Below are 22435 nucleotides of genomic sequence, written 5' to 3'. Positions count from 1 at the left end.
AGTCCTGGGGTCAGGCAATCCTGCCTCAGCCTTCTGAATAGCTGGGACCACAGGTGTGCGTCACTGCACCCAGCTCCCTGCACCACTTTTGAAGTGCTATTACTCCAATCTGAAGGTGAAGAAATGGGCTCTGATAGATGAAATGACTCCCAGGTCTGTACCAGGCCCAGCTGAGCCTGCGGAGCTCCCCAGGGATCCTGTCTGTGGGCTTAGGCCATGCACCCCACTTAGCTAGAGTGTATGGGCAACCAAAGGACTAGTCTGGAAGCTGCCGGCTCTCATTCCTGGGCAGATGCCCCCACCCCAACAATGGGAAAGTAGGTGATGACCCTGGCACCCCATTGCCAGCCCCTGTTTCTGTGGTAGGAGGAGCTGGGGTTGGGGCCTCCATCAGCCCCTGCAGAGAACCAAGAGGTAAAAGCCAGCCAATATGAAGCCCAGCCTCCAGACTCCCGCAGCCTCCTCCTCAGGGGACAGAGTAGGGGTGACTCACCCAACCTGAGATGAGGTCTCCATGAACCTGTTCTCCTGGTTTCCAAAGATGATGTCTCCTCTAAGACCAGCCCAGGCTGTTACCTTGGAGGGTAATGCTTAACCCAACCCCATCCACCCACCCATCACAACTGATGGGGCCTGAGTGGACGGCTGGGGTGCCCTGCACACTGAACACTTCCCTGCACCTTTTCCTTCCTGCCTGCTGCTGCAGTCAGATCTTCCCAGGGCCCCTACCTCCCTGGGAAACAGCTGCAGGAACTGAGCCAAGGTACAGAAGGTTAGAATCATCACTGGGCTCTCCCATAGCCCCAAGGCACAGTCTCCTGAGGCATGGTGTGTGGGTTGGGGGGTGGGGAGCTTGGCAAATCTCCCTTTCTAGGGCAACTGGCACCAGCTGTGACTAGGTCTCATATACACCCAGCCTCAGTTTCCTCATCCATAAAATGAGACCCATCTTGGGTGGATGATTCCCATCTCAGTGGGTACCCTGGGACCTAGGTGGGAGCTGGGGACACGCACCTCTCTATGAGAGGTCAAAGAGGATGGAACACACAGGCTGAGAACTCCCATGAGCCACACCCAATCTCCAGGCTCTCCTGGGGCTCCCAGGTGGCCACCCAGAAACAGCTTCGGAAGCCTGGCTGCAGATGGAGCGCCCTCTGCTGGACATTGGAGAACACGTCCCCTAGGCTGCCCTGCCTGGTCCTCAGTTCAGCCACACTGATTCTCCCCTACACTGGCTGACACTCACAAGACACTAGGACTGGGGCCACAACTGGGCAGAGGAAAGTCCTGGGACAGGTAAGAGAGGCCACTGGGTGTGGAGGAAGGAAACCCAGCTTGGCGTCAGACAGACATGTGTTTAAACCCCAGCTCTGTGGCTGTGTGCCCTTGAACCAGTTATTCAACGTCTCTGAACCTCAGTTTCCTCATCTGGCAAACTTTGTTAAGACTGCACTAGTTGGCCAGGCATGCTGGCTCACACCAGCACTTTGGGAGGCCGAGGTGGGTGGATCACAAGGTCAGGAGTTCGAGACCAGCCTGGCTAATATGGCAAAACCCCATCTCTACTAAAAAATACAAAAATTAGCTGGGCGTGGTGGGGGGCGCCTGTAGTCCCAGCTATTCAGGAGGCTGAGGCAGGAGAATCACTTGAACCCGGGAGGTGGAGGTTGCAGTGAGCCGAGATCGTGCCACTGCTCTCAGGCCACAGAGCAAGACTCCGTCTTGAAAAAATAAAAAGAAAAAAAAAACAGGTGTGGTGGCTCACGCCTGTAATCCCAACACTTTGGGAGGCCGAGGTGGGTGGATGACCTGAGATCAGGAGTTTGAGACCAGCCTGGGCAACATGACAAAACCCCGTCTCTACTAAAAATACAAAAATTAGGCCAGGCACAGTGGCTCACGTCTGTAATCACAGCACTTTGGGAGGCCGAGGTGTGTGAATCACCTGAGGTCGGGAGTTCGAGACCAGCCTGACCAACATGGAGAAACCACTAAAAATACAAAAAATTAGCCGGGCATGGTGGTACATGCCTGTAAATCCTAGCTACTTGGGAGGCTGAGGCAGGAGAATTGCTTGAGCCCAGGAGGCAGAGGTTGCGGTGAGCTGATATTGTGCCATTGCACTCCAGCCTGGGTGACAGAGCGAGACTCCATCTCAAAAAAAAAAAAGAAGAAGACTGCACTAGTGTTGACTGGGTGCGGTGGCCGACACCTGTAATCCCAGCACTTTAGGAGGCCAAGGCAGGAGGTTCATTTGAGGTCGGGCGTTCGAGACCAGCCTGGCCAACAAGTGAAACCCCATGTTTACTAAAAATACAAAAATTAGCCGGGCATGGTGGTGCATGCCTGTAGTCCCAGCTACTGGGGAGGCTGAGGCAGGAAAATCACTTGATCCTGGGAAGAGGAGGTTGCAGTGAACCGAGATCACGCCACTGCATTCCAGCCTGGGCGACAGAGCGAGACTCTCTAAAAAAAAAAAAAGAAAAAAGATTAGCTGAGGTGATGTATAGAAATGCATGGTGCCTGGCATGCAATATGAGTTTGGTGAGTGTTGGCTGTCTTCACCCCTTTTAAAGTTCTGTGTGTCCCGAGGGCCTAGGAAACTGGGTCCAGATAAGTTAAGTCAACCTCTGTCCTTAGGCCACCTGCTCCCCACCCTCAGAACCTGTTCTTGCCTGTGTGACCTTCGACAAGTGACTGCACCTCTCTGAGCCTCAGTTTCCTCCTCAGTAAAATGTGGATTGTACCTCAAAAGAGATCATCATAAGCCAGGCACAGTGGTGGGCACCTGTAGTTCTAGCTACTCATGAAGCTGAATAGGGAGGATTGCTTGATCCCAGCAGTTTGAGACCAGCTTGGGCAACATAGTGAGACCCTCATCTCTATAAGTAAATAAATAATAAAATAAACAATCTAAAGAGAGTAAAGAGCTAAATAAATGTCAGCTGCTCTTGTTACTCTTTTTCCTCATTAAGTTTATCATCACTTCTTGTTTTTGTTTTTTATTTTGAGATGGAGTTTTGCTCTTTTGACCAGGCTGTTGTGAAGTGACAGGATCTCGGCTCACTGCAACCCCTGTCTCCTGGGTTCAAGTGATTCTCCTGCCTCAGCCTCTCGAGTAGCTGGGATTATAGGCATGCACCACCACGTATGGCTAATTGTCATATTTTTAGTAGAGATGGGGTTTCATCATGTTGGTCAGGCTGGTCTCGAACTCCAAACCTCAACTGATCCGCCTGCCTTGGCCTCCCAAAATGCTAGGATTACAGGCAGGAGCCACTACACCTGGCCTGTTTTTTTTTTTTTTCCCAGAGATGGGGTCTCACTGCGTCGTCCAGGCTGGAATGCAATGGCATGATCACAGCTCAATGCAGCCTCAAACTTCTGGGCTTGAGTGATCCTCCTACCTTAGCCTCCCAAGTCACTGGACTATAGGAGTATGTCACTAGGCCTGGCTAATTTTTAATTTTTTGTAGAGACAGGGTTTTACTATGTTGCCCTACTGTCTGTCGCTAGGCTGGAGTGCAGTGGCACAATCTCAGCTCACTGCAACCTCCACCTCCTGGGTTCAAGTGATTCTCCTGCCTCAGCCTCCCAAGTAGCTGGGACTACAGGCGCGTGCCACCACGCCCAGCTAATTTTTGTATTTTTGGTAGACATGGGGTTTTACCATGTTGGCCAGGATGGTCTCCATCTCTTCACCTCGTGATCTGCCTGCCTCAGCCTCCCAAAGTGCCGGGATTACAGGTGTGAGCCACCACGCCCAGCCTGAGCCTTCACTTTTCATCTCCAACCACTGTGGGTGGGAGTGGAGCCCTGGTAAACCAAGCAGGTCGAAGCCTGGGACCGGGAGGAGACAGACTAGCTGCAGAAGGTGACTCTCTGGGCACCTTCAGCCAGGGTTATGCCTCTACCCAGGAGGGTGCCAAGGGTAGCCTTAAGGCACTGCCACTAAGGGGCAGAAGCAGCTGGTCAGAGGTGCAGTCAGCACCCTAAGGGAGCCCCCTGCGGTGCTCTGGGCCACAGGAACTGAAAGGCCAGGCCTGCAGTTTAAGGGTAACTTTCTCGCAGGATCCCACATAGATTTCCCCCAAGCAGAGGAGCTGTATGGAATGAATTCAGCATTCTGGAGTGCTGTACTTATTGCCTGCTTCCTTCCAAAACTCAGTCAGGATACAAAGATTAGCTGGCCGTGATGGCAGGTGCCAGTAATCCTAGCTACTCAGAAGGCTGAGGCAGGAGAGTCACTTGAACCTGGGGGGCGGAGATTGCAGTGAGCCGAAGTCACGACACTGCACTCCAGCCCGGGTGACAAGAGCCAAACTCTGTCTCAAAAAAAAAAAAAAAAAAAGTGAAAAAAGTGTATGAAGGATTCTGGCACACAATCCAAGTGATTAAAATCCCTTCAGGGCCGGGCGCTGTGGCTCAAGCCTGTAATCCCAGCACTTTGGGAGGCCGAGACGGGCGACCACAGTCATCAGGAGATCGAGACTATCCTGGCTGCAAACCCTGCCCTACTAAAAATACAAAAAACTAGTCATGTAGGTGGCTGGCGCCTGTAGTCCCAGAAGCTACTCGGGAGGCTGGAGGAGAATGGCGGAACCCGGGAGGCGAGCTGGCGAGCCGAAAGATCGCTGCCACTGCACCCAGCCTGGCGACAGAGCGAGACCGCCTCAAAAAAAAAAAAAAAAAAAAAAAAAATCCCTTCAGGTGTTGTTTCACTACAATCTTTCACACCCATGCCCTCCATTCTCAGTTGAGGATGTTATTACACACTCATTCCACCTTTGGGCAAAGTGAGGCACAAAGAGGGAAGACGGCTTGTGCAGAAAACACGTGTATGCATGCCTTATGTTATACAAACTTGACATAACTCACTTCCTCATAATCACAGCTGTCAAAGTTTGGTCCACGGACTAGCAGCATTAGCATCACCTGAGAACTTGCTAGAACTGGAAATCCACTCAGAAACTTCTACTGGATCAGAAACTCCTGAGTGAGGCCCAGCGATCCAGGTTTTAGCAAGCCCTCTAGGGGATTCTGATGTATGCCAAAGCTTGAGAACCACTGTCTACAACAACCCTATGAAGCTACTATCCCTCATTTTACAAATACGGTGAGGCACTGTGAAGGCCATTGGTCTTGGACCACACAGCTGTAGGTGGGGTGCCATTATACAAATCCAGGCAGTTTGGCTCCCTCTTGGAGATTACCAACGGGTTGACATCAGAATCTAAAGTAGGGGCCGGCACCGTGGCTCACACGTTACACCCGGGAGGATGAGTACGCACTTTGGGAGACCGAGATGGGAGGATTACTTGTGGTCAGGAGTTCAAGCAGCCTGGTCAACATGGTGAAAACTTATCTTTACTAAAAATGGAAAAATTAGCAGGGTATGGTGGCGCACGCCTGTAATCCCAGTTACTCAGGAGGCTGAGGCGGAGAATTGCTTGAACCTGGGAGGCAGGGGTTGCAATGAACCAACATCGCGCCACTGCACTCCAGCCTGGATGACAGAGCAAGACTTCACCTCAAAAGTAATAATAATAAATTAAAGAAAAAAAAATCCAAAGTAGGGTTAGTGTCATGCGCGTCAGTGTGAAGAGACCACCAAACAGGCTTTGTGTGAGCAACATGGCTGCTTATTTCACCTGGGTGCAGGCGGGCTGAGTCCGAAAAGAGAGTCAGCAAAGGGAGATAAGGGTGGGGCCGTTTTATAGGATTTGGGTAGGTAAAGGAAAATTACAGTCAAAAGGGGGTTCTTCTCTGGCGGGCAGGAGTGGGGGTCACAAGGTGCTCAGTGGGGGAGCTTTTTGAGCCAGGATGAGCCGGGAAAAGGAACTTCACAAGATAATATCATCGCTTAACGCTAGAGCCAGCCGTTTTCACTTCTTTTGTGGTGGAATGTCATCACATAAGGCGAGGCAGGGCATTTGCACTTCTTTTGTGATTCTTCAGTTACTTCAGGCCGTCTGGGCGTATATGTGCAAGTCACGGGGGATGCGATGGCTTGGCTTGGGCTCAGAGGCCTGACAGTACAGACGTTTTTGGCCATTCACGAGTAACTCCATATTGAGTGTGTGCCAGGCACAGTCCTAGGCAATCGGGTCCAGGGGACCTCGCTCTCACTGAAGCGACTCTGGGGAGGGGCTGGAGCTGGGAGTCATGGAGAGGTCAGAGAGCAGCGCTTCATGCGTGAGAAGAGGGAAGAAAACGAGCTGGGAAGTCCCTTTAAAAGGCGGGGCCTGGCGGACGGAACTGCGGAGCGACGCTGAGGTGTGCGCCTGAGAGGAAGAGTACGCTACATCCGGGAGGATGAGTACGCTACACCCGGAAGTGTCTCCAGGGAGAGGAAGTCGTGCGCCTCACCGGTATGGGCCGCAAGAAGAAGAGGAGCGATGGTGACGACCGGCGGCCCAGGCTCGTTCTCAGCTTCGACGAGGAGAAGAGGCGGTGAGTGGCAAAGCCGGACCGGACTCCCCTCGAGCTGTTTTTCGCGGCCAAGGCCAGGTCTGGGGCCGTGCACGCTCCCGCGGAGGGCTCTTCCGGCCCCGCCCCCTGGCGTGGCTAGAGAACTCCTCTCGGCCTCCCAGCTCACGTTCCCGCTTCTCCCTTCTCAGTCTCCCCACCTCGCCTAGTGTTTCTGCGCCGCCGGACAGCCGGCAGCTCGGGTCTCAGAGGAGTGGCTTCGACCACCCTAGCCCAGCCCAGTCCATCGGCCCGGCACACAGTAGGCGCCCAGCCGTGGCTGGCGAATGATGAGTCACTGAAATGAGAGTGGCCTAAGTTCATTCATTCGCTCTCCAGACATTTATTGGGCTCCTTTGGTGTGCTAGGTCCCGTATTAGGAAAGTGAACCCTTGAGCCTCAGCGTCCGGCCAGACAAATAAATGGCACATGGTAGCGGGTCAGCGAAAAGCCCAGTGCTGGACCGTGGGACAAAATGGGAAGAGAGCAGCTGGCACTGCGGAGATGAGAAGGGGCTGAGATCAGACCGAGGGAGAGAGGGTGGGAAATGCTGGGCATCGTCAGGAAACTCCTAGCGTGCATCAACAGGCCCTACAGGCGAGTTCAGGGTCAGGTGTCTTGGAGACATGGTGTTGGTCCAGTGCAGGGTTTCTAAAGGTCTGGATGAGGGTGGCCTGAAAGCCCTGTTGAGAGAGTAATGAGGTTTGCCGGTGGGGAAGGGGTTACCCCATGTACTGTGTGTGCCCCCGCACCTGGCCCTGTTCCCTGAACCTGAGAGTATTGAGTGGAAAGGGGCAGTATCTCCTTTATTTTCCTAAATGTGTCCTTTCTTTAAACTTGGGCAAGTAACCTAGACTCTGAGCCTCAGCGTCCCCATCTGTAAAATGGAGATTGCTACCCACTGCACAGGTTGTTGTGAGGGTTTTTTGTTTGTTTGTTTGTTTTTGTTTTTGTATTTTTTTTGAGACGGAGTCTCGCTCTGTCGCCCAGCCTGGAGTGCAGTGGCCAGATCTCAGCTCACTGCAATCTCCGCCTCCCAGGTTCACGCCATTCTCCTGCCTCAGCCTCCTGAGTAGCTGGGACTACAGACGCCCGCCACCTCGCCCGGCTAGTTTTCTATATTTTTTTTAGTAGAGACGGGGTTTCACAGTGTTAGCCAGGATGGTCTCGATCTCCTGACCTTGTGATCCACCCGTCTCGGCCTCCCAAAGTGCTGGAATTACAGGCTTGAGCCACCGCGCCTGGCCGTTTGTTTTTGAGACAAAGTCTAGCTGTGTCATCTAGGCTGGAGTGTAGCGGTGCGATCTCGACTCACTGCAACCTCTGCCTCCCAGGCTCAAGCAATTCTCCCCACTCAGCCTCCCGAGTAGCTGGGACTACAGGCATGTGCCACCACACCCAGCTAATTTTTGTGTTTTTAGTAGACATGGGGTTTCACCATGTTTGCCAGGATGGTCTTGAACTCCTGGCCTCAAGTGATCCGCCCACCTCGACCTTCCAAAGTGCTGGGATTACAGGCGTGAGCCACCATGCCTGGGCATTGTTGCGAAGGTTAAATGAGCTAATACTTGTACATTTTTGGAATGGTGCCTAGCATGTAGCGAGCGCAGTATTAGCCGTTTTTCTCCTAGAGTGAGCCCTTCTCTCCTTGTCTCTTCCGGCTTCCTTCCTGTAGGGAGTACCTGACAGGCTTCCACAAGCGGAAGGTCGAGCGGAAGAAGGCAGCCATTGAGGAGATTAAGCAGCGGCTAAAAGAGGAGCAGAGGAAGCTTCGGGAGGAGGTGTGCAGGGGGAAGGTGGGAGGGGGTCTTTGATTCTTAGGGCACTTGTAGCCCTGGATTTCCCTAATAGAGGCAACTGCAGGCATGGGGCGGCGTGTGCGTGGGCAGGACTGGGGAACAGCTTATACAGGTGGAGACTCCGTGGGCCTGGGTCTGGGAGCGATGGAAGATGGAGTCTCCTCCTGATCTTGCAGTAGGGATCATGGTCTCACTCACCTTGGGGGTGATTAATAATACCCTGGCCTGAGGTTGGACTAAGAGGCCATACTCACTGTGTTCCCTGCCCATGTGGTTTCAGCGCCACCAGGAATACTTGAAGATGCTGGCAGAGAGAGAAGAGGCGCTGGGTAAGTGGCTTGCTTGGCCTGACCTGGAGAACAGCTGACGGGCCTGGTGGGTAGAAGGGATAGAAGCTGACCTCCTTGGCCCTAGGGATCTTGGGGGGTACCCTGGGGCCAGGGGTTGTCCTAAGCACCTCTAAGTGCAAATGGAACAGAGACCAGGAGAAGGAGGCCCAAACCCCACGGTTAACCAAGCATGAGCAGAGAACCCAGTTTTTGAGGATGGAAAGGACTAGGGGCGGAGGGGAGGGACAGCTGTAGCTGTCATAGAGGGTTTGTCTGACATGGGAACCAGCTAGAGCATGAAGGAAACAGGATCATTCACAACATGCATCCGCAGACTAGGCTCTACAGCCAGTGACCTTGTGGATGCGCTCCACATCCACAGAGTAGAGGAGGCATTGCACTCCCGGGAGGGAGGGAGGCTGGAGCCTGGTCTCTCGTTCCCCTGGCTGACGCCAGGTCTGTGTCCACCCCCACAGAGGAGGCAGATGAGCTGGACCGGTTGGTGACAGCAAAGACGGAGTCGGTGCAGTATGACCACCCCAACCACACAGTCACCGTGACCACCATCAGTGACCTGGACCTCTCAGGGGCCCGGCTGCTCGGGCTGACCCCACCTGAGGTAGGTCCCAGTCTCAGCCCTGGGAAGAAGCAGTGTGGGGGCAGACTGGCTTCTCAGGGTTGCTCAGTGCTGGCCCATGTTGTGGGTACCCCACTGCAGAGGCTCCTTCCCTTTGGACCCTTCATTCCCTGCTTCTGGGGCGCTGCAGAGGCCAGCCCACTGCTGAGCAGCTCAGGAACTTGGGCAGGCTCCTTCACCTTGCCTGCTTCCCTTTCTCCATCAGTGAACTGGGGGTTGCTGATGGTGGCACCTGCCTTGTGGGATTGGTGTGAGGATAAAAGTTGTTAATCTGTGTGAGTCACTTGGTGCAGCGCCCAGCCCTGTTGTAAGCTTCACAAAAGGTAGCTGTTTGTTGTGATCGTTCCCTTTGTGCGATTTGCAGCCCTGGCGCGTCTGTGTGCACTAAGTGGGTTTTCAACCTGTGGGTGGTGAATCATGAGTAGGTTGCAACCAGCATAAAAAAAAAATAATGTAATTGAAAATATCTGAAAGTATCATGTTAAATATTATTTCATGAGACAGCTGTTTCCATTGCAGTTGTATCTGAGTTTGCCTAAGAATTTATGGACATATATGCACACAGTTATGATATAAAACATATTTCCTTGAATGGGTTATCGTGTCCTTAAGTCCTGGAGACACTCCCCATCACATCCATACTGATCTTGGGGCTGGGCACGGTGGCTCACGCCTGTAATCCCAGCATTTTGGGAGGCCAAGGCAGGTGTATCACCTGAGGTCAGGAGTTTGAGACCAGCCTGGCCAACATAGTGAAATCCCATCTCTACTAAAAGTATACAAATTAGCCAGGGGGCCAGGTGCAGTGGCTCATGCCTGTAATCTCAGCACTTTGAGAGGCCGATGCAGGCGGATCACCTGAGGTCAGGAGTTCGAGACCAGCCTGACCAACATGGAGAAACCCCGTTTCTACTAAAAATACAAAATTAGCTGGATGTGGTGGCACATGCCTGTAATCCTAGCTACTCGGGAGGCTGAGGCAGGAGAATAGCTTGAACCCAGGAGGCGGAGGTTGTGGTGAGCCAAGATTGCGCCATTACACTCCAGCCTGGGCAAAAAGAGCGAAACTCCGTCTCAAAAAAAAAATTAGCCAGGCGTGGTGGCGTGCGCCTGTAATCCCAGCTATTTGGGAGGCTGAGGCAGGAGAATCGCTTGAACTTAGGAGGTGGAGGTTGCAGTGAGCCAAGATCGCACCACTGCACTCCAGCCTGGGTGACAGAGCGAGACTCCATCTCAAAAAACAAAACCAAACCAAGCCATACTGATCTCACACCAGTCTTTCATTTTATGCTCATTCTTCTGCAAGGTCTGATACAAAGACAAGTCTTGTCCCCATTTTGCTAGGATTTTCATTCCTGAATGTTTAAGTACGTACTGGAAGCTTCTAGGGGCAGGAGAGGGTTTGGAAACAGGCCTTCCCCTGTGTAATCCTTGCTTTAGGACAGATAGACTGTTCTTCCATCCAAGGCCTTCTTTAGTCCCCTTCCAGGCCTATGATGTACTTGCCAGAGCCATGGTGGCTCGGGGTGTCCAGCCCAGGTCCCCTGAGCTACTGCTACCTGTCTTGTGCTTCTTTAGGGAGGGTCTGGAGACGGGTCTGAGGAGGCGGCGTCATCCATGGAGAAGCCAACCAAAGCCTTGCCCAGGAAGTCCAGAGACCCCCTGCTCTCTCAGCGGTGAGTCTTGGCCTGCTGCCTTCCCGGTCCCACCCCTCCTGGCTGGCAGTAGTGACCTGGCTCTTAGGGGTGGTGTGGAGCAGGTGTAGGGCCCGGAGCAGCCCTTTGCTTTGCCTGTCCAGTGATCCTCAGCCTCTCCTCATTGCCCCATCCTGTCCCACCCACCCCTGAGAGTGTCTGACCTCCGATGCCTTTCGTGCCTGGGTGAAGGGCCTGTCTCTCTGAGTTGAGTTGCTGGCAAGCACTCTGGAGGTAGAGCAGGCCAACTGTGGCATGAACTTGGTGGTCCTGGCATTTGCAACCTGTCCTGACATCCCCTCCATGAGCCAGGTGGTGAGTCATTCCACAACGCAGTCTTAAACTGAGGCTTTCTGCCCTCCCCCAGGATCTCCTCTCTCACAGCCTCATTGCATGCACACAGCCGCAAAAAGGTCAAGAGGAAACATCCCCAACGGACCCAGGACTCCAAGAAGCCCCCAAGGGCCACTCGTACCAGCAAGGCCCAGCGCCGCCGTCTGACAGGCAAAGCGCGGCACAGCGGGGAGTGAGACCAAGAACCAAGCGGTGCCCCAGCCTAGGCTGCGAGGACCTGTCCTTTCTCAGCTTGGCTGTCCCTGTAGCCCAGCCTGCACCTAGGTAATGACTGCACAGCTCAAGGTTGGGAAGCCAGGACCTATCTGGCCGGGGGCCAGCTGCCTTTGCCTGGGGTTTGAATTCCAGAAGGAGCAGGCAGCGGAGAGCAGGCCTCCCCCAGGAAGAGCCTTCAGAGCCACGCTGGGGCATCTTCCCAAATGTGCACCCCACCTGGCACTCATCAGATTTCTGGAACTCATCAGAGATTTGTGTGCTTGTGATTTGTTTGTCCGTGATACCACGCACACAGCAGGTTTCTGGGGTGGTGGAAATGGTCGGGGCCCATGGGTTTGTCTCCAGCAGTTTGCCCTGTGGCTACAATAAAGTCCAGTTCTCCCTGTGTTTTATTGATTGATTGATTGATTGATTGATTGATTGAAACGGAGTGTCGCTCTGTGGCCCAGGCTGGAGCACAGTGGCTTGATCTCAGCTCACTGCAAGATCCACCTACCGGGTTCCACCATTCTCCTGCCTCAGCCTCCTAAGTAGGTGGGACTACAGGTGCCCACCACCACGCCTGGCTAGTTTTTTGTATAGCTCTCCCTGTGTTAAGATACTAACCAGGGTTAAGGATCCGTGTGTCCATTGCTAGAATCCAGAGCCCACCTGCTGCTCTGAAAAGCAGGCTTCTGAGGCCAGTGGGGGAGCAGTGCCCCCCATGCCCTTCACCGAGGAGCCTCTGTGCCTGTGCCTTGTCCTGGGCCCCAGGAGTCTCCTCAGCTGACACTGAAGTGGTAGAAGCAGTCGAGTCCCAGGTCATTCCCCATCACCACACTGGGGCAGCGTCCCCAGACTTCCAGTATCTCCCAGGCGGGGGCTAACATGGAAGGATTAATTCTTTTTAAAGCAATTGCAGCCCGGCTCAGTGGCTCACGCCTGTAATCTCAGCACTTTGCGAGGCCAAGGCGGGCAAATCACTTAAGGTCAGGAGATCGAGACCAGCCTGGCCAACATGGTGAAACCCTGTCTCTACTAAAAATACAAAAGTTAGCCAGGTGTGGTGGCACACGTGTGTAATCCCAGCTACTCGGGAGGCTGAGGTTGGAGAATCGCTTGAACCCTGGAGGTGGGGGCTGCAGTGAGCTGAGATCATGCCATTGCACTCCAGCCTGGGCGACAGAGTGTGACCCTGTCTCAAAAAAAATGAAAAAATAAAGCAGTTACATCTTGACTTGCACAAAAGTGGCCCCTCTAGAGAAGACCCTGTGGGTGCCAGCTAGAACTCAACAAGGGGCCATGTCTTCACACTTCTTCCAGATGGGTGAGTTGATGGAAACCTTGTCCCTTGTTTGTCCCGGCTTGTCAGTCCTGGGCAGGAGTGAAAGAATTTCAGGTTGTGCCTTGGTTAGAGGAGCTATGTTGGGTCCTAAACACTAGGACCACAAAGGGGAGTGAGCTGTGTTCCCAGGGCTCGCTGACGACCATGGACTGTGGAGTCAGGATGACAGGACAGTGTGGTGAGGGGCACCTGCGACAGGACTGCGGGCTCTACCCACTCTAGTGATGCGGGAGCTCCTGGAGTGGGGGGAGCAGTGAGGCAGGGTCTGCAGGGCCGTCCTCTCTCCACAGCCAGCAGCCAGGGCTTGCAGTGGGGCAGGCTAAGTGACTGTGGCTCAGTTATGCTGTACCTGGGAGTAGGCAGGCCCTCTCCCGTGTCACCATCAAAACCCACTCATGAAGGCTGCTGGGAGTCTGAGGGCTGCACCGGCTATGGCAAAGGCACCTCAGGGACTGTGCTGAGCAACTTGGCCTGGCCTTCTGGCTCCGCCCACCTACTCTCCCTGCCACCTTTTCGTTGTCCTCCCTGGGTGGCATGTGCTACTTGGCTGCCTCGTGCCTGGGCAGAGTGGTGCCTATTATGGGCCCTCCAGGTGGCTCTGGTGCTCAGCCTGCAGTGAAAAGGAACAGCTGAGTCCCAGGGGTTCTTGCACACAGCAGGGCTCAGGTTTGAATCCAGGCTCCGCTGCTTGGTCGCTGCATGAGCTTCTTGCGGTGCTGACCTCTCATGTGTAAGATGACATAAGGTACCTACCTCTTAGGGCTGCCCTGCGACTAAAATAAGACCACGTGCATGAACCACTTCCCGAAGCGCCTGTTGCTCTCTGGCTGTGTCTACTGCATGTCACCGCTGCTGCTGCGCTGCTGGGACGTCTGACTCCAGTTCCTTCTCCCCTCTCCAGTGACAAGGTCATTTACAACTTACATTTACAATTTATAGTGTTTACCAGTATTAAATTCTTAGCCACTCCTTTCCGTGTGTGTCTTCAGTTCTTCCAGCAGACCAGGGAAGTTGAGTCACAGTGATTTGACCAATTCTAGGATCGGGGTGGTGGATTCAGAGCCCTCTGGAGAACTTGTCTTTTCTCCAGGAGCCCCTCACCGTGCTGTGGAGGCATCTGGGCTCCTGCCTCCTATTTCTCTCCAGAGTTGGGCCTCTGGGAGATTTACGAAGAAGAGTTAGGTTTAGCTGCATATGCTCTAAAACAAAATTGAAAAACAACTGGCTTGTGTAAGAGTTCCCAGGTTAACAAAGATGGGAGGTTCCCAGCCTGGAGCTGGGAAGGTTGGAGGTTGGGATGCTGGGCTTCTAACTCTGTGCTGTGTGCCATTTTCAACATATGGCCCTTGCCTCACAGCACAAGGTGGCTGCTTGAGCTGCGGCCAACATGTCTGCATTTCAGCCAGCAGGAAGAAAAGGGGATGAAGAAGAACATGCCCCTCCTTTTGAAAACATTTAGGGCCAGGTGCAGTGGTTCACGCCTGTAATCCCAGCACTTTGGGAGGCTGAGGCAGGTGGATCACCTGAGGTTGGGGGTTCGAGACCAGCCTGACCAACATGGAGAAACCCCTGTCTCTACTAAAAAAACCACATTAGCTGGGCGTGGTGGTGCATACCTGTGATTCCAGCTACTCGGGAGGCTGAGGCAGGAGAATTGCTTGAACCTGGGAGGTGGAGGTTGCAGTGAGCCGAGAATCGTGCCATTGCACCCTAGCCTTGGCAACAAGAGTGAAACTCGATCTCAAAAAAAAAAAAAATTGGCACTTGGCGTGTCCTGTTGACCAGGCAGGAGGCAAAGGCATGAGGCAGAGGCAAGGGACCTCCTAGCTGCAAGACAGGCTGGGAACTCTTCTATTTATTTATTTTTAGAGATGGAGTTTTGCTCATCGTCTAGGCTGGAGTGCAATGATGCGATCTTGGCTCACTGCAACCTCTGCTTCCTGGATTCAAGCAACTCTCCTGCCTCAGCCTCCCAAGTAGCTGGGACTATAGGCACCCGCCACCACGCCTGACTAATTTTTGTGTTTTTAGTAGAGACGGGTATTTGCCATGTTGGCCAGGCTGGTCTCGAACTCTTGACCTCAGGTAATCCACCTGCTGTGGCCTCTCAAAGTGCTGGGATTACAGGTATGAGCCACCCCTTCCAGCCAGGAACTCTTCTATTCTGGGAAACCAAGTGCCCAGATGATAATTGGGGATTGTGTTAGAAAGGGGAGAATGGGGCAGGGCGTGGTGGTTTATACCTGTAATCCCAGCACTTTGGGAGGCCGAGGCGGGCGGATCACAAGGTCAAGAGATCGAGGCCATCCTGGCCAACATGGTGAAACCCTGTCTCCACTAAAAACACAAAAATTAGCCGGGCATGGTGGCACGCGCCTGTAATCTCAGCTATTCGGGAGGCTGAGGCAAGAGAATTGCTTGAACCCAGGAGGTGGAGGTTGCAGTGAGCCGAGATCATGCCACTGCACTCTAGCCTGGCGACAGAGCGGGACTGTGTCTCAAAAAAAATTAAAAATTAAAAATTAAAAAAAAAAATATATATATATATATAAATTACCCAGGTGTGGTGGCGGGTGCCTGTAATCCCAGCTACTTGGGAGGCTGAGACAAGAGAATCGCTTGAACCCGAGGGGCGGAGGTTGCAGTGGGCCAAGATCACGCCACTGCACTCCAGCCTGGGTGACAAGAGCAAGACTCCATCTCAAAAATAAAAGGAGAGAATGGGTGTTGGGGTACAATCAGCAGATTATTTCACAGAAGCCAAATATATAAAGGGCTGTCATGAGGGGATCCATCTGTGTGGGGCTTAAGTCACAGCAGACATTTATCCATCCTCGGTTTTCACACTGACGTCAGGCCGTGTGCTGGCAAACGATGAGCTGTGGCCGTAGTTACCCGAAGCTGGGCTCAGCCTGCTAAAAGAAAACTTCTTTTGGTAGGATCTGTTTCGGGGTGGCCTGAGCTCTCCCCAGGGGGGTGAGGTGAGGTGAGGAACTGCGGGGGCAGGTGTTCCAGGATCATATAAGCCTCAGCTTCCATCCTTTCCAAGGTCCCAGTGGCGTTGACGACCTTGACATCCCCAGGTTTGAGCCATTGACCTTCCTTTGGCTTGCAGGTGGCTCTGGTGAGGAGCTTCGGTTCCTCCTGAGCTCGGAGAGCTCACTGCCTGCTCCCTTGTGAGCACTGCTTGAAATGCCTGCCTTGTTCTGAGCATCGGCCTCCGCCACACACCTTCAGAGGTTTGCAGGCTGTTCTCAGCCTTTCTCGCTCTCCTCACCTTTGAGCCACCTCCTAGGAGAAGCCTTCTCTGCTTCCTCCTTTCTCCACCTGGCCTCCCATGATAGTAGGTGTTTCCTTCTTGTAAACACTGAACACAGTGGATCCTGGTTTGTCCCTCCAACCAGATCACGAGCTTTCTGAGTGAGAAGTTGTATCTTAGTCATTTCTGTTTCTGCTCTGGGCACAAGCCTTTGTCAATGTAGGTTCTCAGCCAATTCTGTCTGAATCCAATCCCCAGGTGATCCCCAACAACTCTCGAAATAAAATAAGATTTCCATGACCCTAGTGCCAAGCTCACCTGCCTACAAGTGTCTGAATCTAGTCTACCTTCCCCATCTCATCACTGCATCCATCTCTCCTGGACTCCTGCTGCAACCTTCCTCCCTGTCCAGTGAATTTCACCCTCTTCCTCCCCTCCCAGTCACCGCAGTTGCCAAATATCAACCAAAAGGAAAAAAGATGGGAAACAACTTTTTTTTTTTTTTTAAAGGCAGAGTCTCACTCTGTTGCCCAGGCTGGAGTGCAGTGGTGTGATCTCGGCTCACTGCAACCTCCGCCTCCCGGGTTCAAGCGATGCTCCTGCCTCAGCCTTCTGAGTAGCTGAGACTACAGGCGCACACCACCACGCGCGGCTATTTTTTTTTTTTTTTTTCTTTCTTTTTTAGACAGAGTTTTGCTCTGCCGCCCAGGCTGGAGTGCAATAGCGCTATCTCGGCTCACTGCAACCTCCGCCCCCGCGGTAAGAAAACTGTCATGACAGAGAGGTTAAGACTCTAGTCCAAGGTCTGTGCTAAAGCCAGCCCAGCGGACTGTCGCCAGAATGAACCAACGGGAAAGAGGTCAGAAGGAGCCAGATCCGCCAGTGCCAGCCCTCTCTAGGGCTCCCTGGGAACCCCCAGTGGGCGAGTGCTGCAGGCGGCCCAGGCTAAACGTGCAGCGAGTCCCGCTCTCAGAGGTATCCGTGCCCCGCCCGCCTCCGCCCCGCCCCTTGTTCTGGCTTGTCCAGTCCCACAGAGTCCCACAGTCTTCATGTAAATGAGGCACCCAGAGAGAGCCTATGCGAGTGTGTCAGGGGCGTGGCCTGCCTTCCACTTCCCGAGCATCGCTCTGATTCATTGTTAAAATAAAGAGGCCATGACCCTGGCACTCCCACCCCGGCAGCCCCTGTGCGTGGAAATCCAGCCAAGGTTAGCACTGGGCCGCAGAAAAGAGGAGCTGGTAGGAGGAGGCCTACGGGAGGGGTAGGGGTCGAGGGATCCGGGGAGGAACTGGCTGAATGCCTGGATGGAGAGGGTCTCGGGTCCGTTCTCTGGGTGGGGCATGTGTAACTGCTTAAGGTTTTGATTATTATATCCACATCTCAAGTGCATTTTAGAGAAGGATTCTGCCTATTGGGTGTGGGTAGGGGAGGAAACGGTAGCAGAGAGGGGCACGTGGAGTAGAGCCACCTACCCACCCCCAGGAAAATCAGCGGCAGGCGTTCTCCTGCTAGGCGACGCTCCTTTATGTGGCCAGACCAGGAGAGAAACGCCCAGGACGGGCGGGGCCGATGCGCCCCTCTTCCACCACCAGGAGCCGGTAGGACGACCGCCCGGGGAGGATCGGAGACCCTGGGGCCACGGAAGGGCCAGTAGGTGGCCCTCTCCCCACCGTGCCCTGCTGTCGCCCCCACCCCATTCCCTTCTCCAGGTCTGATGATGGAGGAGCCTTGGCCTTGGCTGTCCCAGGGGAGGAGGTGAAATTCCTCAGCTCTCCACCAAGATCGGCAACAAAAGCCTGATCCCTGGAACGCACCAGGTGAGGATGAATGAATGTGGGCAGGTGACCTGGGGGCACCAAAAGCTGCTTGTGTTTTGGGATGTTGGGTTCCTCCCACCCCCCACCGTCCCCTTGGGGCTCTGTGTGGGTGGGGAGGGCATCTTTAAGTGACTCTCCTGACCCAGCTTCATTCTAGGGCATGAATGTTGGCGGCCCAAGAGGCACCCAGAAAGGAGAACCCTTGTACAAGTTAAGACACCAGGGTTTCAGAAGGGTGTGATGCTTCACACTTGTAATCCCAGCACTTTGAGGGGCTGAAGGAGGAGGATTACTTGAGGTCAGGAGTTCAGGAGTTCAAAACCAGCCTGGGTAACACAGCAAGAGCCTTTTTTTTGTTTGTTTTTTGAGACACACTGTTGCCCAGGCTGGAGGGCAGCAGGGCGATCTTAGCTCCACCGCAACCTCTACTTCCCGGGTTCAAGCAATTCTCTTGCCCCAGCCTCTCGAGTAGCTGGGATTACAGGCGTGCGCCACCACGCCCAGCTAATTTTTGTAGTTTTAGTAGAGACAGGGTTTCACTATGTTGGCCAGGCTGGTCTTGAATTCCTGGCCTCAAGTGATCGGCCTGCCTCAGCCTCCCAAAGTGCTGGGATTATAGGTGTCAGCCACCGCACCTGGCCAAGAGCCCATTTTTACAAAAGAAAAAGTTAAAAAATTAGCTGGGCATGGTGGCGTGCACCTGTATTCCCAGTTACTGGGGAGACTGAAGCTGGAGAATCATTTGAGCCCAGGAGTTTGAGGCTGCAGTGAGCTGTGATCGAGCCACTGCACTCCAGCCTGGGTGACAGAGCAAGACCCTGCCCCCACCACCTCCTCAAAAAAGAAACTAGGGGCCAGGTGCAGTGGCTCACACCTGTAATCCCAGCATTTTGGAAGGCTGAAGGGGGTGGATCACCTGAGGTCAGGAGTTCGCCTGGCCAACATGGCAAAACCCCGTCGCTACTAAAAATACAAAAATTAGCCAGGCATGATGGCACATGCCTGTGATCCCAGAAACTACTTGGGAGGCTGAGGAAGGAGAATTGCTTGAACCCAGGAGATGGAGGTTGCAGTGAGCCGAGTGAGCTGAGATCACACCACGGCACTCCAGCCTAGGCGACAGAGAGAGACTTTGTCTTAAAAAAACAAAACAACGGCCGGGCGCGGTGGCTCAAGCCTGTAATCCCAGCACTTTGGGAGGCCGAGACAGGCGGATCATGAGGTCAGGAGATCGAGACCATCCTGGCTAACACGGTGAAACCCTGTCTCTACTAAAAAACACAAAAAAACTAGCCGGGCGAGGTGGCGGGCGCCTGTAGTCCCAGCTACTCGGGAGGCTGAGGCAGGAGAATGGCGGGAACCCGGGAGGCGGAGCTTGCAGTGAGCTGAGATCTGGCCACAGCACTCCAGCCTGGGCGACAGAGCAAGACTCCGTCTCAAAAAAAACAAAACAAAACAAAACAAAACAAAAAAACACATTAGGGTTTCTTTTTGGCTAAGCTCTGCCACAAACTTGCTGTGTGACTTCAGGCTGTTCATGTTTGTCAAAGACGTCATCCTCAACTCTGAAAATATCTGGTCAGCCTTTTGCCTCCCTCGCTGTGCTTCCCAAGGGAGCTGTGTGAGTTGGCAGTATGATCCAGTGCTCCTCAGTTCCACCTCCAAGAGAGCAGGGACACACACAGCCCTGGATTTGAATCAGCCACTGTGACCTTGAGTGAGCAAAGGAACCTCTCTGAGCCTTAGTTGCCTGATCTAAAATGGGCATTAATTTGATCTACAATGCAGAGTAGCTATAATATAAGGACACTCAAACTTTGGGGTGCACTAGAATCACCTGGGAAATCACTTTTTTTTTTCTTTTTTAAAGACAGAGTCTCGCTCTTGTCACCCAGGCTGGAGTGCAGTGATACGATCTCGGCTCACTGCAACCTCCACCTCCTGGGTTCAAGCGATTCTCCTGCCTCAGCCTTCTGAGTAATTGGGACTACCGGCGCGCACCACCATGCCCAGCTAATTTTTGTATTTTTTGTAGAGACGGGGTTTCGCCAGTTGCCCAGGCTGGTCTTGAACTCTTGGGCTCAAATGATCCGTCCGCACTGGGCACAGCTGGAATGTGCATTTTTTTGTTTTTTGTTTTGAGATGGAGTCTCACTCTGTTGCCCAGGCCGGAGTGCAATGGCGCGATCTTGGCTCACTGCAACCTCCGCCTTCCGGGTTCAAGCCATCTTCCTGCCTCAGGCTCCCAAGTAGCTGGGATTACAGGCACGCCCCATCACACCCGGCTGATTTTTGTATTTTTAGTAGAGACGGGGTTTCACCATATTGGCTAGGCTGGTCTCGAACTCCTGACCTCAAGTGATTGGCCCGCCTCGGCCTCCCAAAGTGCTGGGATTACAGGCATCAGCCACTGTGCCCGGCCTGGTATCTGCATTTTTATGAACAGCCCAGGAGGGTGTAATGCAGAGTCCTTGGCATGCACTTTCAGCAACACTGCAGTAAGGACTAGAAATCGCACATCAAATGCTGGCAGAGTGCCTGGGTGCTTAGTAGGTGCTTAGCGAGTGTTTGTTGAGTGAATAAATGAACAGGAATGGATGGAGAATAGGAACATCCAGAGGAATGGATGAGTAACCTTATTTCCTTGGTCCTTGTCTGGAAACTGGGGCAACTGGGGCTGAGGTTCAGGTGAGTGGCCAGCCAGTCATCTGGTCTTTGCCTCTCCCTCATTTTCGCCAGGCCTCACCTAGAGGTTCAGCCTTTGGATTATAGGAACTGCCCTGGCCTGACTCACCCAATATGGAGGAGGTGCCTGGGGATGCCCCCTGTGAACACTTTGAGGCCAACATGCTTACCCAGAACCGCCGTCAAAACTGCTTCCACCCTGAGGAGGCCCACGGAGCAAGATACCAGGTGAGCCAGTTTTCCACGTGGTTGAGGTGGTTTGGGATGGGGGCATGGGTGAAGGACTGGGCCTGTGGTGTCCGCTAACTCACAGTTGAACCCAGATGCTGACCTTCCTCCTGGCCAGAGCCTCGGTTTTCCCACATTGCAATGAAGTGGTTGAACCATGTGAATGTTTCACAATCTTCAGTCACTTTCCTCCTGCTTATATGATACGATTGTTACCATAGCCTCATCTAATCTATTACTTACTTTGTTACTTTAAATCAACATCTTTTTCCCCTCCTATTGTAAAAAAACTTCACATCATCAACACAAGTAGAAAACTATAATTATTTCCTGTGTATATAAAGTTAAGGAGAAAGGTAGAGCCTGGGCACAGAGGCTCACACCTGTAATCCCAGCAGTTTGGGAGGCCAAGCAGGTGGATCATCTGAGGTCGGGAGTTTGAAACCAGCCTGGCCAACATGGTGAAACTCCATCTCTACTAAAAATGCAAAAATTAGCTGGGCACGGTGGTGCATGCCTGTAATCCCAGCTACTCGGGAGGCTGAGGCAGGAGAATCACCTGAACCCGGGAGGCGGAGGTTGTGGTGAGCTGAGAACATGCCACTGCACTCCAGCCTGTCTCAAAAAAAACAAAACACAGAAGAAAGGTAGAAAAAGAAAAAAACAAAACAGAAATGTCATTAAACCCTAACTCGAGAGTGTTTTCTTTTTCTTTCTTTCTTTTTTCTTTTTTTTTTGTAAGACAGAGTCTCGCTCTGTTGCCAGGGCTGGAGTACAGTGGCGTGATCTCAGCTCACCACAACCTCCACCTCCTGGGTTCAAGCGATCCTCCCACCTCAGCCTCCCAAGTAGCTGGGATTACAGGTGCCTGCCACCATGCCCAGCTAATTTTTGTATTTTCAGTAGAGACAGGGTTTCGCCATGTTGGCCAGGCTGGTGTTAAACTCCTGACCTCAGGTGATCCACCTGCCTCGGCCTCCCAGAGTGCTGGGATTACAGGCATGAGCCACTGCACCTGGCCTCGAGAGTGTTTTCTTTTCTTTTTTTTTTTTTACGAAGATTGAATCTGCTTTATTTATATACACAGTGGGGCAGCCTAATGCACATCATAACATTAACTTTTCCAAACAAGTTTGCTAAGAAACTGCTCCTATGTTTAGTTTTAAAACTAAAACAATCTTCCCATTTAGAAAAATCAAGACATCAGTCAATTAGTAAAGCCTATTCTTCCTCCCAGCAATTTGTACTTTCTTGTATTCATTTAGGAATTGTGAATTCATGAGAAAAGAACACTTTTTTTTTTTTTTGAGACGGAGTCTCGCTCTGTCGCCCAGGCTGGAGTGCAGTGGCCGGATCTCAGCTCACTGCAAGCTCCGCCTCCCGGTTTACACCATTCTCCTGCCTCAGCCTCCCGAGTAGCTGGGACTACAGGCGCCTGCCACCTCGCCTGGCTAGTTTTTTTTTTTGTGTTTTTTAGTAGAGACGGGGTTTCACCTTGTTAGCCAGGATGGTCTCGATCTCCTGACCTCGTGATCCGCCTGTCTCGGCCTCCCAAAGTGCTGGGATTACAGGCTTGAGCCACCACGCCCGGCCGAAAAGAACACATTTTTTATGTGTTAAATATC

The 22435-nt window shown here is 52.9% G+C and overlaps 1 protein-coding gene across 1 annotated transcript; it reads left to right on the top strand.

Moving 5' to 3' along the window:
- The first annotated feature begins 6296 nt into the window (after positions 1–6296).
- On the top strand, positions 6297–11889 carry NOL12 (nucleolar protein 12). The gene is made up of 6 exons (XM_009217251.3): positions 6297–6453; positions 8144–8249; positions 8548–8596; positions 9073–9215; positions 10812–10909; positions 11295–11889. Exons 1-6 carry the CDS (start codon positions 6374–6376, stop codon positions 11455–11457), a joined length of 639 nt encoding a protein of 212 aa, XP_009215515.2. The 5' UTR covers positions 6297–6373; the 3' UTR covers positions 11458–11889.
- Positions 11890–22435: the final 10546 nt, after the last annotated feature.

Source organism: Papio anubis, chromosome 16, assembly GCF_008728515.1.
Source record: "Papio anubis isolate 15944 chromosome 16, Panubis1.0, whole genome shotgun sequence".
Lineage (NCBI taxonomy): Eukaryota > Metazoa > Chordata > Mammalia > Primates > Cercopithecidae > Papio > Papio anubis.
Note: the sequence above shows the minus strand (reverse complement) of the source record. Positions and strands in the feature narration are given on the sequence as shown.

Bases quoted from the DNA above. Each gene is read 5' to 3' on its own strand.
- NOL12 (XM_009217251.3), top strand. From the start codon at position 6,374: ATGGGCCGCAAGAAGAAGAGGAGCGATGGTGACGACCGGCGGCCCAGG. The intron at 8,597-9,072 runs GTAAGTGGCTTG...CCACCCCCACAG, and splicing joins AGAGAGAGAAGAGGCGCTGG to AGGAGGCAGATGAGCTGGAC. The intron at 9,216-10,811 runs GTAGGTCCCAGT...GTGCTTCTTTAG, and splicing joins TCGGGCTGACCCCACCTGAG to GGAGGGTCTGGAGACGGGTC.